At 64.4% G+C, this 15237-nt stretch overlaps 2 protein-coding genes across 10 annotated transcripts in view; both read right to left on the bottom strand.

The window, feature by feature from the left end:
- Positions 1 to 1234: 1234 nt before the first annotated feature.
- NRARP (NOTCH regulated ankyrin repeat protein) lies at positions 1235 to 9000 on the bottom strand. 3 transcript variants are annotated; one of them, XM_081593335.1, is made up of 4 exons: positions 7939 to 9000; positions 5289 to 5884; positions 2470 to 2871; positions 1235 to 1955 (listed from the first exon to the last, which is right to left on the bottom strand). In XM_081593335.1, exon 1 carries the CDS (start codon positions 8677 to 8679, stop codon positions 8335 to 8337), a length of 345 nt encoding a protein of 114 aa, XP_081449461.1. In that variant the 5' UTR covers positions 8680 to 9000; the 3' UTR covers positions 1235 to 1955; positions 2470 to 2871; positions 5289 to 5884; positions 7939 to 8334. The 3 variants fall into 3 exon arrangements, with proteins under 3 accessions (XP_081449461.1, XP_081449460.1, XP_081449462.1); XM_081593334.1 differs by having other exon boundaries at positions 1235 to 2871; XM_081593336.1 differs by lacking the exons at positions 1235 to 1955; positions 2470 to 2871; positions 5289 to 5884 and adding an exon at positions 6585 to 6746.
- A 181-nt stretch (positions 9001 to 9181) lies between these two features.
- The window catches only part of EXD3 (exonuclease 3'-5' domain containing 3), a 76009-nt gene continuing 69953 nt past the window's right edge, over positions 9182 to 15237 (bottom strand). For 3 of the 7 annotated variants that reach the window (XM_081593306.1, XM_081593307.1, XM_081593308.1), the window contains 2 exons: positions 14127 to 14165; positions 13478 to 13836 (listed from right to left, as the gene is read on the bottom strand). In XM_081593306.1, the coding sequence (XP_081449432.1) occupies positions 13550 to 13836; positions 14127 to 14165 (326 nt within the window). In that variant the 3' untranslated portion in view covers positions 13478 to 13549. Of the gene's footprint in view, positions 10358 to 12731; positions 13837 to 14126; positions 14166 to 15237 lie in introns of those variants that run through there. The other 4 variants (XM_081593305.1, XM_081593310.1, XM_081593304.1 and 1 more) reach the window with 4 other exon arrangements.

Raw genomic sequence — 15237 nt, 5'->3', positions numbered from 1 at the left:
TCTGTCTGACAACATGATAATCTCTAGGTCCATCCACATTGCTGCAAACAGCACTATTTCCTCCTTCTTTGGGGCTGAGTGGAGAAGGCAATGGCACCCCACTCCAGTACTCTTGCCTGGAAAATCCCATGGACGGAGGAGCCTGGTAGGCTACAGTCCATGGGGTCGCTACGAGTCGGACACGATTGCGCGTCTTCACTTGCACTTTTCCCTTTCATGCACTGGAGAAGGAAATGGCAACCCACTCCAGTATTCTTGCCTGGAGAATCCCAGGGACGGCGGAGCCTGGTGGGCTGCCGTCTATTGGGTCGCACAGAGTCGGACACGACTGAAGTGACTTGGCAGTTGGGGCTGAGTAGTGTTCCAGTGTTTCTGCGTGTGCGTGCGTGGGCACGTGCGCGCGCGCGCGCGCGTGTGTGTTGGGTCTTCTCTAACCATCCTTCTATCCGTGAGCACTGAGGCTGCCTCCGTGTCTCGGCTGTTGCTGACAATAGTGCTGCTGTGAACACTGGGAGCATGTACCTTTTTGAAGTAGAGTTTTCACCTTTACTGGATAAATGCCCAGGGTAATGTTTTATTTTCTGAACGTTAACTTGATAAGATGATTGTCTAAAAGCAACCTGGGGTCAGAGTCCCAGTCCTTAGGGATCAGCGCCCAAGAGACAGGAAGGGAGTGTTTTGGGAATGAACGGGGTGGGCCTGCGCCCACCCTCCCCGGGGCCCTCTGAGGTGGCCCTGTGGTGCCTGGACCTCTATTTAGGACAATTCTGTTCACAGAAATACTGCTGATGAAAACTATCCTATGTTTTGTGTGGTACCAGCCAGAATTTTCTAGTGGAAAAAAAAAAATAAAAAAGTCCTACCCCCCGCTCCAAAGTTACCGCAATAACTCGGGCGAGTCTGGTAGAGGGAGTCAGAAATCCAGGCCGCGCACACACCAGTCCTGTTATAGATGATCTGGTACCCACGGGGAGAGAACTAAGGTGGCCTGGGGCTGGGGCAGGAGGGGCCGGCGAGAGAGACATGGGGGCTGACGGCAGGGTTCCGGACCTGGGTTGCGTTGATTATCCGGGTGCGCACCTCTGTCCGTACTTACCACGCTCTAAATGGCTGCAGTTTATTTTATGTAGGTTACACCAGAGTAAAGTTGATTTTTAGGAATGTGAATGATAAACTTAACGATTTTCTTTCAACCTTGATTAAAATGAAAAGAAGCCATGCCCCAAAAGACATCTTGGGACACTTGAGAAGGAGAACTTTATTGACAAAATAACCTTGAGAACTCCAAGTCCTGGGTTACTCATTACTTTGCCCTGAGATAAGGGAGCGGGAGGCTGAAGAACTGGGAACAGGGAGCAAGGGGAAAAGGCTGAGTCTCCTCTGTGCCCAGGCCCGCCCTGGGCATCCAGGGGGCAGGGCGTCCTGAGTGCGGCCTGGCCTTCCGCCTCCCAGTGGCCACACAGCAGCGCCTTGTTCACCAGACCTGCAGCGTCAGGTCTCTGGTGGAGAGGGGGACGGGGTGCCCCCTGCTTCGGGGTTCTCGTGGGCGGTGCGAGTGTAATGGGTCAGGCCCCGGAGAGGAAAATCCCAGTGCACACGAGGCTGGCTTTCGCCCACACCTGGGAGTGCTTCCGCTTTTCATCTGTTCAGTCCATTGTTGGACAGTTTCAATTCTTAGAAAGTTCTTCAGCACAAACCTCCCATCGGGCAAGAACAAGAGGGGTCACAAGACGCAGACGCGGCTGCCGATGGCGCGGCCTGGACTCCGCTGCCACGGGGCAGAGACAGAGCCCTAAGGCCGCAGCTCCTCCTCCTCTGGGCCTACTTCAAGCCGGGCACATCACTGAACAAACACTACCCTTCCCAGCCTCTCTTGCAGTGAGGTTGGTCGTGTGACTATGTTCTAGCCAATGGGATGTGAGGAGATTTGGCAAAAGCGGCTTCTAGGAAGTGTCCTGGAAGGAGAAGGCCCAGGCTCTAGTTCACCTCTTTCCCTCCCCCTCCCCGCCCCTCCCCTCCTCACTGTTGGCTGGAATACAGTCTTGATGGCTGGATAAGGGCTGCCATTTTGAGCCATGTGAATGAAAGGTCCACCCAGCAGAACAGCAGTCTGTATCCTAATGCCACATAGCAGCCCAACACCACCTACTCTAACTTCATGATGAGAAATACATTCTGTCTTGTTTACATATTATCATATTCCTTTGGAAAGTTTGTGAGACACTTTAGGCTTGGCTCCCTTGGGGGTTCTTGTCCACACGGTACCAGTGAGGGGTCCCCAGACATGAAGAGGCAGATTTTACCCACCAGGGGTAAACTCGGTCTCTAGGCCCCACCTCTGAGCCAGGCAAGAGTTCGGACAGAGAGAGAGGTCTTTTCCTTGGTCATGCCCAGCACAGACATGTTCTGTGGAATGGGGGATGGGCCAGGGAGATGGTCAGAAGATTGCAGTCCCAGGGCCAGCCTCACCTGACCACCGGAGCTGTGCCCACCACCAGCCCCCTCTGCTAGGGCTCCAGGCTCTGCGGATGTTCCACTAGCACCCACAGCTGGACCTGACGGTTCTGATGGATGCAGTCTGTGTCTTGAAGTAAGTTCCATGGTGGCCATGTCCACAGGGCTTGGACTCATCCTGTGTCCTGCTGACTGTCCACTCTTTGTGGCCCTGGTCCCTGGAATGTCCTTCCTTCCCCTTTTGACCAAATAGGAGAACAGCGCACTGCAGCTAGTCACTCCACGAAGGCCGTGGTGGGGTCCCTTCCCCAGGCCCTGGTCTGGGTCTCCTTCCAGAGCCTGTAGAAGCCGGGAGCCATGATGGGGTGTACAAAGATCAAGTCATCAGCCACTGCAGTCACTGACCTACAGTGCACCCTGAAAGGAATTCAGGATGGAAGACAGGATGAGGCACTTTGTGCTTTGGGAAAACAGGCCCCTTAGAGAGTTAGATATATTTCAGGAAAATGTGTGGACCCAGATTCTTGCGTCTTTCCATACATAGAAAAACAAGAAAATCATCAATGCTCCCAGCTACCTTCTAGTGAAATGTGTGCTTGGCTGCAGCACTATGGGTGTTTCCGCCCCCCCCCCACCGCGCCCCCCAGGGGGTTCCCCCCGCCCCCCCACGCCAGGTCACAAGGATACTGGCTGCTCCCCCACTGTTAGGGAGCAGCCCCTCACTCAGAGCTATGGGAAGCTGTCTCCGGGGCTACAGTGCTCCCTAAGATCCCGAATAAAACTCAGCTCAGGACACTGAAAATTGTGCATTTTCCAAGTCCGTCGATAAGGTCAACACAGCTGCCCTTTCCTTGGACCGCCGACCTGCTCCAGCGCCCTACCCGCCGGGCAGCGGGCCTCCGCGGCCGCCCCTCCACAAGGTACCCCTGGGCCTGGCCGGTGCCGTCACCGCAGCGGCGACCGGCCGGGGCCTGTAGGGCGCTGTCCCCCGCGGGCACCCGAGCCAGGTCTGCACCCACCCCGACCGCCTTCGGCTCGAACCCTGACCGTCGAGTCCGGCCCTCAGCCGCCCCGGGCCCCTCGGAGAAGACGAGGTCGCGGGCTCCGGGCCCGCGCGGGTGGTGCGGGGAGGATCCCCGGGCCGGGGTCCACGGCAGGCGGGGATCGCGCGGCCCGGGAGCCCCACCCCTGGCGCAGTGTCCGCGGCGGCCGCGGGGCGGCAGCACAGCCCGCGTCGCCGGCCTCCCCGCCCGGGTCCGAGCCGGGCCTCGGGCGCTGCGCGCCGTCCGTGCTCGTGGGCGCCCCGCCGTCGGCGGCTTCGCCCCGGCCCCGAGAGCCGGATTCAGAGGCCACTCGCTTCCAGCCGTCGTCGCCCCTCGGACGCCGGGCGGGCGGCGGTCAGGGTCCCGCGTCCTCTCAGGCCGTCTCGTCCCGCCCCCGTTCGCCGCGGCCGGGGCCCCGGGCACTGCCTTGGGGGTCCCGCGTCCAACCACCCGGGCCTGGGGGCAGCGGGGCCGTCCGGCTCCGCGTCTCGGCCCAGTCCCCCGCCTGCGAGGGGCGCACGGGTAGGCGCGGGGGCGGGGACCTCCAGAACCAGCCGGCCTCCCCAGGCCGCGACCCCAGAGCAGGGTGACAGCTGGTCTCTACCCCGCGCACCCCTCGGCCGGCGAGTGGGTGCGCGGGGCGGGGGCCCCCGCGGGTTCTGAACGCAGAGATCGGGCCTCTGGGAGCGCCCGCCCCCGTCCCCCGCCCCAGCCGGGCCCCACTGCCCCGCCGCCCCCCACTGCGGAGCCCCCGGCCTCGCCAGGCCGGCTCCCCCTGCGGGTGCCCCCGCCCCGCTCCCCGCAGCCTCGCCGCCCCCGCCCGCCGATCCCCGCCGCCCCCCGCCCCGTCCTCATTAGCATAGCAGCTGCTCGCCGAGCGGACCGGCGCGCAGGAAAGGGCAGAGGCCTCGCGAATGAATGGGCCCGGCGGCTTTGGAGGGGGCGCGAGAAGAAAGATCGACAGACGGACGCGAGCCGCGACGACCCGACGTACAGCCAAGCAGAAGAATGCGCCGGGCAGAGAGGCGGGGAGCCCGGGCCGGCGGCGGTGGAGCGGTGGGGGAGGGGCCTCCCCAAACCCAGGAGCCCCGGGAGCGGGTGCCCTGGAAGCCTCGGGAGGAGCCCTAGGCGGTTCCCAGACCTCCCGGCCCGCGCGGGCAGACCCTGGCCTCGGGCTTTGTTTCTCAGTTGCCCCCAGAGGCTGGCAAGGCCGGGTGCAGGCTGGCCCCCTCCCGCAGGCTCCAGGCGGCCCGAGGAGGCACTGGCCTCCCGCAGGTCAGAGCTGAGGGCCGCGGCCCTTACACGTGTGCACGCGGCTGAGCGCCCTGTGCTGAGCGCAGGGCCTTTGCGGGGCGGAACCGGAGGGCCGCCGGCCCCCTCGTCCTCCTCACCCACCACTCTGGCCCTTAGCTCTGGCCGGCTCTGTCCTGGCTCCCACGCCCGCTGGCTTTGGACATCGCTCTTTCTGGCTGACCGTCTCCCTGCATTTCCTGGTCTCCGGCACCCCTTCCAACAGTAAACACTTCCTGAGTTCCGCCGGGCTTAGGTCAGAGAGCCTGACAGCGGCCAGGAGCTGCCAGCAGTCCTGGCCGGGAGAAGGGCTCCGGCCCTGCCCTGGGTCGCTCGTCTGCCTGCCTCCTCCACGGAAGCCACTTCGGGGCTTCCCAGAGGCCCAAGGGCTGCCTGCCAGACTGCTCCCAACCTGGGTGCCCTGGCCGGGAGGCCTGGCCTCCACACACACACCTTGGGATCCTGGAGGCCGGGCAGGGGGTCACCGCACCTCTTTCTCACCTGGGCCACCGAGAGGCTTGAAGAGCTGTTCTGCGTCCGAAGCTTGAGGCGGGGTGGTGGGGACCCCAGGTGAAGCGCTGGCGAACCCACCTCAGTGAGCGCCCCCTGACCGCTCAGCTGGGGCTGCAGCAGGAGCCTGCGCCCTCCCTTCGTTTGTTGATAGCTTTGACTCTCTCCTGCGGTGTCAGCGTGGGAAGTGGAGACGTGGTCCAGCCTTGGTGGCCAGGTAGTACCCAGGCCAGATGCCCCAACAGTGTCCACATTCTTGCAGCTCCTTTTCCTTTGGGGCCAGGCACCCCTCCCCCCAGAGCAGACCTTCTCACTTGACCTGAGTGGCCAGGTGGATCCCACCTCCCCTGGGGGCTCATTTGCGTCAAATATTCCATTCATCTCTGTGGTGTTTTAGGAGGGAGCCGGCCCATTGGGTGGGCCAGCCAGGGGTCCGTGAATGTCTGTTTAACCAACTGAAAATTCCCTTGGAAAATCCTCAGGGCAGAACAGAGCTGGAGATGCAAAGCAGGAACAGCGGAATGAGGATGCCTCTTCATGACCCTCCTGCGGGGAAGTGGACGCCCTCAGGCTCCTGGAAGGGGTGTCTGAAAGATTTACAAGAACAAGTTATCTTGTAACTCCTGGGTCGCAGTCAAGTTAAACCTTCCTCCTGGCCTGGCTCTCCCAGTCCCCTCTGGGCAGGCTGCTCTTGCAGGGGGAGGAGGGGGTGGTTGTCCGTCCCCTCCAGCCCTTCCTATGCCAGCCCCAGGGGTGGACCAGAGTCGCCTTTGGGCCTGTGCCCTGGGGGAGTGGCTGCTTGGGGCCTTCTGGCCTTAAGTCTCAGGAGCCACTAGGGACCCGAGGGGAAGAAGGGGCCTTACAGTCATCAGACCCCCCTCCACATTTAAAGGGTACCCTTTCTGTGCAGCAGGTGGTCCAGCAGAAACCCACAGTAGCTGGGGGCGAGGAGACAAGAGGGGCCTTGGCGGGCTGGCTTTGGGGGGGTGGGGGGGAAGTTTCAAGCAGAACTCCCACGGGGAGGCCTTGGCTGCTTTGCCAGGAGCAGAAGAAGCGACTCTGGGCGCCCTGGGGTGCTCCGCTCCCGCAGCTGGAAGAAGGTGGGCAGGCAGGGTCCTCACAAGCCCTGTGCGTGGCCACTGCAGTGCCTCTAAGCTGAGCCCAGAGCCAGCTTCCCAGGCTCTGTCTTGCAGTGGAGACAAGCCAAACACTGCGCGGTCGCCACTGCAAACAGCACGTTGCAGCCTGACTCTCACCCTGTGCCTAGCCCAAGAAGAACCAACAGACTTTTTTTTTTAATATAAAAAGATCAATGAAAAATTTATTTATAAATTTTTCACGCTGGGCTACAAGTCTATATCGTACACTCAGGAATGTGCTGCAGACTTCATCCAGTTAGAAGTGATCACACCGGGACCCATACACAGCTTCCACGCAAGCCTAGAGAGTCTTAACATTAATTAACATAATTAAAAAGGTATTTGCATCTAGAAAAAAATATACAGAAAAACTCCTTTTGGAGTAATCTGTGCCTCAGTTTCAATGTCTGCTTTTCACTGACATTATCAATATATTCTTCTCACACAAGGTTTTATAAAAAGCCACAGAGGACTGCCCACGTCTGACCAGCCACGCACAAAGGGCCTCCGCCCACCTGTGTCCTCAAGTGCTCCCCATTTTTGCACGAAGGGTCAGCAGCACTTCTACCCTGGGGAAGCCTCATTTAAATTTGAATAATTCAGCCTCCCTTTTATTTCTCAGGATCAAAACAACAAGGGGTGTGGGGTTGCATAGAAAATTGGAACCTCGGAGACCAGGAAGGGCGCCTTTCTGGACTAAGAGTGACGCAGGGGGACGGCCTCCGGCCTGGATCCTCGCGCGGCCCCTCCCGCCTGGCAGGGCTTTCGGATTCGAATCGGGTCCTGGAAGCTCTGGGAGGCTGAAGAGGGGTAAAGCGGCCCTTCAGCTCACTCGGCAAGTAGCACAAGAGATTCACAGTCTTATAGGCATTTTATAAAAATATAAATATGGGTACAGTTGCCTTCACAACGCTGGATACAACGCCCTTTAAAATTGGGTCTATAACCAAGATTCAAAAAATACACCTAAAACTTGGCTTAAAATATGTTAATATTTTATATTGTCATAAATGTTATGACATTTACTTGTGGCAAATCCATTTACTTTTTTTAAAAAAGTGTGCAATCGACTGTTAACTATAATAGAACTAACTAGAAAGGCTTGATCCCCACCTCCGTCACCGCCGCACCCGTGCACCCAGGCTCCCACGGAAGCTCCGCAAACCGGCGGGCTTGGCGGATGGCGGCCTCTCCCCGGAGAAAGAGGAGCGAGGCCGGGGCTTCCAAAGCTCACGCGGAATCGTGTGTGTGAGAGGGGAAGGCGGGGCGGGCGGAGGCGGGGGTGAAGGGGAGAAGCCGGAGGGGACGGAGCGGCGCGGGGGAACCATCAGGCCGGGCGGCGTTTTCAGTGCAACCAAGAAATGACAAGACTCAAGTTTTTAGTTTTAAGACTAAAAAAAAAAAAAAAAAAAAAAGCACATCTCCCCGCCCACCCCCCTTAACCACATTGACCACGCACAATCTTTTCCAAACACAAACATCAGCCACACTTATGCACACACGTGATAAATAGTTTAGAGCCCCGGGAACCGCAGGGCGTCTCCTCCGTCGCGCGTCGGCCATGGGTCCTTCCACCGTCAGGAGAAAACGTTTCGAGCAGGAGGATCCGCTGTCTCGGGATTCCGAACTCGCTGGTGGCGAGGCTCAGATTTCAAAGGCGCTGGAGCCCGCGCTGCTCCTCACCCGCGCGGCGGCGGGCGGGGCCGTGGGAAGCGCCCCTGCCGGTCCCCGGTGGCCGCGGGGGAGGCGGCCCCGGCCCCCGTGGGCACGGACGTGCGCGCCGGACTAGTGATGGCCGCGGGCGCCGAGGACCGGGCGCACACCGAGGTAGTTGGCGGGAAGGTACAGCGAGGAGGCCGCGCGCAGGGCCCGCGTGCGGGCCGGGGTCTGGACCGGCCTCACCGGCCGCCGCCGGCGTACTTGGCCTTGGTGATGAGATAGAGCACGATGTCCTGGTGGCCGCCGAACGCGGCGATGTGCAGCGCGCTCCAGCCGTCGCGGTTGGCCAGGCGGATGTCCGCGCCGAACTTGACCAGCAGTTTCACCAGCTCCAGGTTGCCGTCGATGACCGACTGGTGCAGCGCGGTCTGGCCCTCCGGCCCGAACGAGTTCACGTTGAACTCGCAGTTAGTCATGTTTTGCAGCAGCGACTGCAGCTCCTGCGTGTTGCCCTTGCGCACGGCCTCCTGGAAGATGCGCTGCGTCTGCGGCGCCGAGCAGGTGGACAGCTCGGCTTGGCTCATGCTGCCGCCGGGCGCGGGCCGCGGCTCAGCGCGGGCGGCGGCTTCGGCGCGGGCCCCCGGCTGCCTCGGGGTGCGCCTCGGCGCATGGAAGGCGCGGCGCCCCCGGGCCCCGCACGCCACCCCTGGGCGCTCCGGGCGCTGGGGGCCGGGGGCCGCCGCCTCGGGACCCCCGCCACATCCAGCCGCGCCCGGCGGGCGGGCGACAGGGGCGGCCGCTGCGCTCGCGGGGCCGGCCGGGCCGGGGCGGCGGCGGCGCCGCGTTCCCGGTCCCTGCGCTCTCGGGCTGCGGCTCCACGCGCCTCCCCAGGCGCCGCTGCACTCGCCCGCCCGCTGCGCCCGGGCGCCTTTTAACCCCCTTTATATTTGCATGACAATGGGCGTCCGTGACGCGCGTGCCCGCCGCCCGCCCATTGGGCAGCGCCCGCGAGGGGCGGGGCCGCGAGGGGCGTGTCCGGCGGGGCGGCCGCGCAGCAGGGGGCGCTGGCCGCCGGCGGCGCGGGGCTGGGAGCCAGGTGGCTGCGGGCGGGCGGGGGTCCGCGTCTCCGCCGCCGTCCCTCCCCCGCTCCCTCTACCACCCGGGGAATTCCAAGCTCTGTGCGCGGACAGACCAGGCCCAGCCCGGGGCCGAGCGCGACCCCGAGAGGAGCGAGGGCCGCCTCCTCTGCTTGGGTCTTCGCCGGCAACTCAGACTGCGGGGGGCGGGGCTCGGGTAGAGACCCCCAGTCTCGCTCCCCGCTCCTGGAGTGCTGGCCACCGACCCTCCACGTCCCCGGCACCCCAGGCGCTCGCAGGGACGAGGCCCGCCCAGCCCGGCCCGTGGGACACCTTTCCCCGAGGGAGACAACTCCGGGACACCTCGGGCCTGTGACCTCAGCCACGCGGGGCCTTTCCGCTGGAGAACCACTTCCCTGGGGGCCTCGATCACCCCGTTAGCTCCCTAACTTGACTGGCAAGAGGAGCCAGGCCCTGAGGTTTTCTCAGCCCCGCCCCAGAAGAAGCGGGTCTGTGGCCCCGGGGCCCCGGAGCTGGGGTCGGCCTGGCAGTCGGCTGCTCCGCCATTGAGGGGCCTGCCTCCTCTCCTGGGCCGCCCCCATCGGCAGGAACTGGGCCCGGGGAGGCCTGGCCAGGTGAGCAGCCCCAGGTAAGGTGCCAGTGCTGCGCTGAAAGGGAACTCTGAAATGACTCACTTCCAAACAGTAAACCCGCTTTTTATTGACACTCTAACACTGCCGCCAAATTTCCTCATTAGAATTTCACAGTTTATAGCTCTGCTGTGGTCGTTGGAAATTAAGGAGGAATGAACCTCAGAGCAGTCGGCCCGGGGCGATGGTGCTTCCGCAGCCACTGGAATTCCTTCGGAGGCCGCTGGGGATTCCCGGGAGGCAGCTGGGGAGACCACCCTGTTAGGCCCTGTTTGGTGATGAACTCTGGCGGGGTGGCGGGGGGAGGGGGGGTTTGTCCCATGCTCCCTAGGCCTGGAGAGACCTGCTCCGTGACCTGGGAGGAGTTGCAGCCAAACCACGGGAAGAACTAGGTGAGACCTCAGGCCCTGGCTGACCCCCTGGGGTCCTTCTGGTGGCAGGGCCACCCAGGCCCCGTGCTCCATTCTGCCTGAGGCTGGTGGTCCAGCCCCTCTGCTCAGCTCTCCTCCCCACTACGCAGGTGGTTATGCCCTGAGCTGAGCAAAGACCCGGCCCAGGCCCTGTGCTCAGCCTGGCCCTGGCGTGACTGGGGTGCTGGTGCTTTGGGGAGCCCCTCCTTTGCCCACTTATCCTGCAGAGACACGTCCCTGGGCCCAGTAAGGGGGCCTGGGATCAGTGGCTGCTGAACTGACCACCTCGAGAGTGGGGGTCCCTGTCCACTTCCAGCCGCCCTCCCCACCAGCCCAAGACAAGGCGTGGTTGGGAGGGAGGCCCTGGGCTCTGTGCACTCAGGCCCATGTTCGCCTCTGGAGTGGGGAGCGGTGACCCCATATAGGGCCGAGACCTGCGGGGGACCCCAGCCACCCTGCACCCGCCCCATGGAGCAGCGCGGAGGGGCGGGCACTCTGAGGACGGATCTGCGGGCAGGACCTCCTCCCAGCTGTGTCTGTGTTTTTTGTGTATCTGCCAGGCCTGGCTGTGCCCAGGCCCATCCCCAGAAGGTGGTGGGTTCACAGAGAGAGGCCCCACCCAGGTGGGGGACTCAGGCCCCCCTGGGCTGGAGAAGGGCGTCTGGAGACCCTGCTGGGCCCGGGAGCAGAGCCTGGGAGAAAAGTCCCATTGACACGCGCAGCGGGCGGCAGACAAAGGGGCCCTGTGAGCCCAGTGTGGGAACGTGAGGCCACCACCTCGGGGCATGAAATTGTCAGCTCGGTGCCCCCGGGCAGGGACAGTGTGGCCAGAGAGGCCACAGGAGCCCAGCCTGAGGTCACTGCCGCCCGCCCCCCCCCCCCCGCCACCGCGGCCTCAGAGCGTGTGTGGGTCAGACAGGTGTAGTCCTGTGGTCACCCGGCCCCTCAACCCTCTGCTCTTTGTGGGGCCGTGGTGATGGCCGCCCTGTCCACAGGGAGCCCATGGCTCCTGCTCCTCCGTGGCTGAGGGGAACTTTGCTTGGGGTGGCTCTGGTCCACACAGCATGTGCCCGCAGCTGCCCCGTCCAAGGACAGGACAGGAGAGGGGCATGGGGGGGTGCTGGCTCCAGGAAGCACTTCCTGATGTTTGCTGAAGGACGTGTCCAAAAGGAGGACATTTGTTCCAAATGATGTGCTGGGTGGGGAGGTGGGGTTGAGGACCCTGCCAGGGCTCGGAGAAGCCCCCGATGTCTGTGGCATTCCCTGGTGATGTTGTCACTTCCACAAATAGGCAAGGGGCTCACTGGCTGGGAAGGAGAAGCCCTCAACCTTGGACCTGGGGTGCCAGGCCCAACGCTGACTACAAGGCTGGACCGACATCCTCCTGGGAGCTGGCCCGGGGGCGCGACCCCAGGAGTCCAGGGTTGGAGAGGGCGCCCTCCTCCCTCGGGGACCCCTTTCCTTCAGAGCCGCAGACCAGTGGGCGGCGGGAAGCCCCCCGGCTGCGAAGGGCTGGGTGGGGCGGCCGGGAGGACAGCACGGAAGGGGCGCTGGCCGGAGCTGGGAGGCCGTGGCCACCTTAACTGCTCGGCAGGGGAGGGAGGCTGAGCGGGCAGCCGGCGGTGGGGGCGGGGCTTCCAGCTAATTCATTAAAATGTGTCGGGGAGCGTGGGAAAGAGGAGAGCGTTTCTTCCCAGCAGCCCAGACACCTGGTAGAAGGGCGCGGGGACAGAGATCAAATAACAAACACCAGCCCGGGCCAGCGCGGCCGTGGAGGAAGGAGCCCGGGGCAGGAACTGCGGCAGACAGTCCCGGCCGGCCTGGCACCCGGGCACAGCCTACCCTGCTGGCCTGGCGTCTGACCCCTAGCCCAGAGCGGGCCCGGTCGGTCACAAGCGCAGAGGGCGCTTCCCAGAGGCTGAGGACCGGGGAGGGGGCCGGGGCCTAGGACGGGCTAGCAGTGAGCCTGTGAGTCTGGGAGGGTCCTGGACAGACGCAGCCAGCCCGGGCAGCAGAGGGCGGGAGGTGGGAAGGCAGGCCCGGCAGGGCCGCGGGGCCTGAGGACCGGGTCCTGCTCAGCCGTCCCCTTCTCTCCATGGAGTGCTGCGCGGGGCTGGGGCAGACCTGCCTGGGGAGGCTGGAAGGACGCGGCCCGTCTCCCTGAGCCTGTGGTCCTGGCCTCTGTCTGTCTGGGGCCGCGGGTCAGGGCAGTGTTCCCGGGACGCAGCTGGCTGGGACCCCCCTGCTCCCTCTTAACCCTGTGGGGGAGGACGTGGGGCCAGAGCTCCTGCTCCTGGAAGCAGGACCCCAGCTGCAGAGGGTCCCTGCCCCTGTGGCGGCCCGTTCACCCTGGCACCCCTGCCCAGCCCAGGCCGTGACCTCAGGGGAGAGGGGAGCCAGGTGGGCAGAGCTGGCCCTGCACACCACCCTTGTGCCTGGGCGGGCTGTCCCATCTGTGGGGTGTGCCCTGGCCCAGAGAGGCCCAGCATTGCTGGGGTGCTGAATGGGTCCGAGCCCCGGGGGGCTCAGAGGCTACGGCTGTCCCTGGCGTGGTGAGGAACACAGGGGCGGGGCACAAGGTGCAGACACCCGGCCCTGCAGCCAAATCTGCGCTGGTTTCCGCTCTAGGCAGGAAGGACAGGAAAGGGATGTGGGCCAGGGTGGGTGCGCATTCCTGGGGCTGAGCCAGGGGGAGGCAGGCGAGGGCAGGCCATGGTCTGGGCCCAGGCCCGCTGCTGGCAGGAGCCCCCCGGGTTGCCCGCCCCGGGCCCTCCGGGGGTCAGCATGGGGTCTCAGCCTGCGTCTCCCTGGGCAAGAGGGCAGCTACTTCCTGCGTTGTGAAGACGAGGCTCCAACGCACGTGTGTTCAGGGCCTTCTACACGGTGAAGACCCGAGAGGGGGCCGCCCAGCTTGATGGCTGAGGCCCCGCAGGGTCACAGCCTGGCTGGGCGGGGGCCTGTCCCCCAGGACCCCCTCCTGTGCTCGCTGGAGTCTGAAGTCCTGGGGGAAAGCAGGGAGGACCCTGTCCCGGGGGCCTTGGGGGCCTGGCCCTTGTCCTGGGGGGTGCCTGGTGGAGGGGCGATAGGAACGACCACGGCACAGTGGGGGGACCCCCACCTCCCACCCACTGAGCTCCAGCAGGTTTGGGGGCCACCTGGGTCCAGCCCTCAGGCTTCGAGGGGCTGGCGAGCTCCGGGCGTGGCGTGAGCGGAGACCAGAGGAAGGAGCCCCACGGCCACCACCTGTGCAGCTTCTGCACTTTACTCCCGGCGGCCTGGGCCCCCGGGGTGTGTGGGCTGGGGGACCCGGCCCCGCTCTCAGGAGGGGCCGCTGGCTGGGCGGGGGGCACCCTCCAGGACCTCTTGGAAGTTGCTGGTGACTCGGGCCAGGTGAGAGCCTTCCCAGAAGACTTTGCCGCAGCCGGTGCAGCAGTAGAAATGCCGCAGTCCGGGCCGCTGCAGCAGACCCACCGGGACACCCGCCAGCTGCAGCCGGGTGCCATTGGCCAGTGTGGCCGGCACACGGGTCTGCAGGTCCGCGTCCTCCAGCCAACGGCAAGGGGGGTCGTAGGTGCAGCCCCCGGGGACCTCCTCTGGAGCTGGGCCTGGACATGGAAGCGGCCACCCTGAGCTCCCCCCTCAGGCAGGCGACCCCTACCCCACCCGGTTTGGTGGCTCCTCCCTCAGCCCCCAGCCACCCTACCCCTGCCTCTCCTACTAGGGACCCTCTGGGTCACGGGGGACTGGCCCCTTTCTTCCCGGCCCTCCCTGGCACTGCCCTCCCCATGGCGCACAGGCTCATTCCCTCTGCCCCATCCTGGGGTTCCAGATGCCGGGGCCCCTCGTGTCCCTGGGGGTGGCCCCTCGTGTCCCTGGGGGTGGCCCCAGGGCTCACCTGTCTCCTGTTCACCATCGCTGTGGGGGGCCTCACTGCCTGTCAATCAAGGATGTCAGGGTTGGTCCCAGGGAAGGGCGGGTGGCCCCAGGGAAGAGGGGATGGCCCCAGCACCCACGAGGCACCTCTGAGTGCCCAGCCCCCACCCCGCAGGGAGAGGGCAAAGGGCAGGGGGCCAAGACGTTCTGTGCCAGCCCAGTTCCCTCCCATGGGAACTCACACCTTGGGACATTCTTGGGGCTCAAAGGTCCTTGGGAAACAAGTTCTGGGCACAAGATCCGCTGATTAGGGCACTTGGGGGCCTGAGAACCGCGGGCCGGGCAGGGCGGGGGCGGCCCATCCGTGGCGATGAGCAGATAAGCCCACTGCCAAGGAGCGAGTTTCGCAACCAACCAGCGTGGGGCGGGGCGGGCAGGGGCCCAGGGGACCGCGAGGTCTCGGGGTGCAGGAGAGACCCCATGAGAGGTCCCACCCCCGTGGAGGAGTCATAGCCAGCATGTGGGAGGAGTGGCCCCAGGCCCACTGACCCTGGTAATTTGCTCAGCAAACATCTCCCTGCAGATGGCTCCAGATTAACCTCAGCCGGAATCTGAATGGAGGCGCCCCTCCCCGCCCCCGACCAAGTCCCGCTGCCTCTGTGGAGCCCAGCGAGGCCACAACCTCCGTCTGGCCTGGCCCTCACCTGAGAGCCCGACGGGTGCTGCCCAGGGCCAGGGCGAACCTCTGCACGGGGCGTTGGGGGCCCCTACGGGGGCCACTGCTCATGCCCTGCCCCTCCCCCCCGCCTCAAGCAAGTCGCAGCCATGCTGCGGAGAGCAGAGAGCTGCCTAGGGCTGGACACTGGCCATCACCAGCGCTCACCCACCATGTGGGTGGCCCCAAAGCTCCGAGGGAAGCGGGCAGGGCAGGAGCGGCTGGCAGAGAAGACGGCACCTGGGGGCACCCCTGCGCAGAGGAGCCTGGGGCGCCCTGGGCTCAGGCTCCCCCTCGCGCTGTCCCGCCTGCCCTCCACGCAGGGAAGTGGAGACTGGGCCCCTGATCCGGACGCCCGCCTTCCCGGGCGGCCAGGTTCCCCCATGTTCAGACTGCTGCTTGGCGAGGCTCGTGATGC

This window comes from Giraffa tippelskirchi, chromosome 4 (genome assembly GCF_054371585.1).
Source record: "Giraffa tippelskirchi isolate mGirTip1 chromosome 4, T2T-mGirTip1v1.2.pri, whole genome shotgun sequence".
Lineage (NCBI taxonomy): Eukaryota > Metazoa > Chordata > Mammalia > Artiodactyla > Giraffidae > Giraffa > Giraffa tippelskirchi.
Note: the sequence above shows the minus strand (reverse complement) of the source record. Positions and strands in the feature narration are given on the sequence as shown.

Excerpts from the sequence above, each read along its gene's own strand:
- NRARP (XM_081593334.1), bottom strand. The coding sequence starts at position 8,679 with ATGAGCCAAGCCGAGCTGTCCACCTGCTCGGCGCCGCAGACGCAGCGC.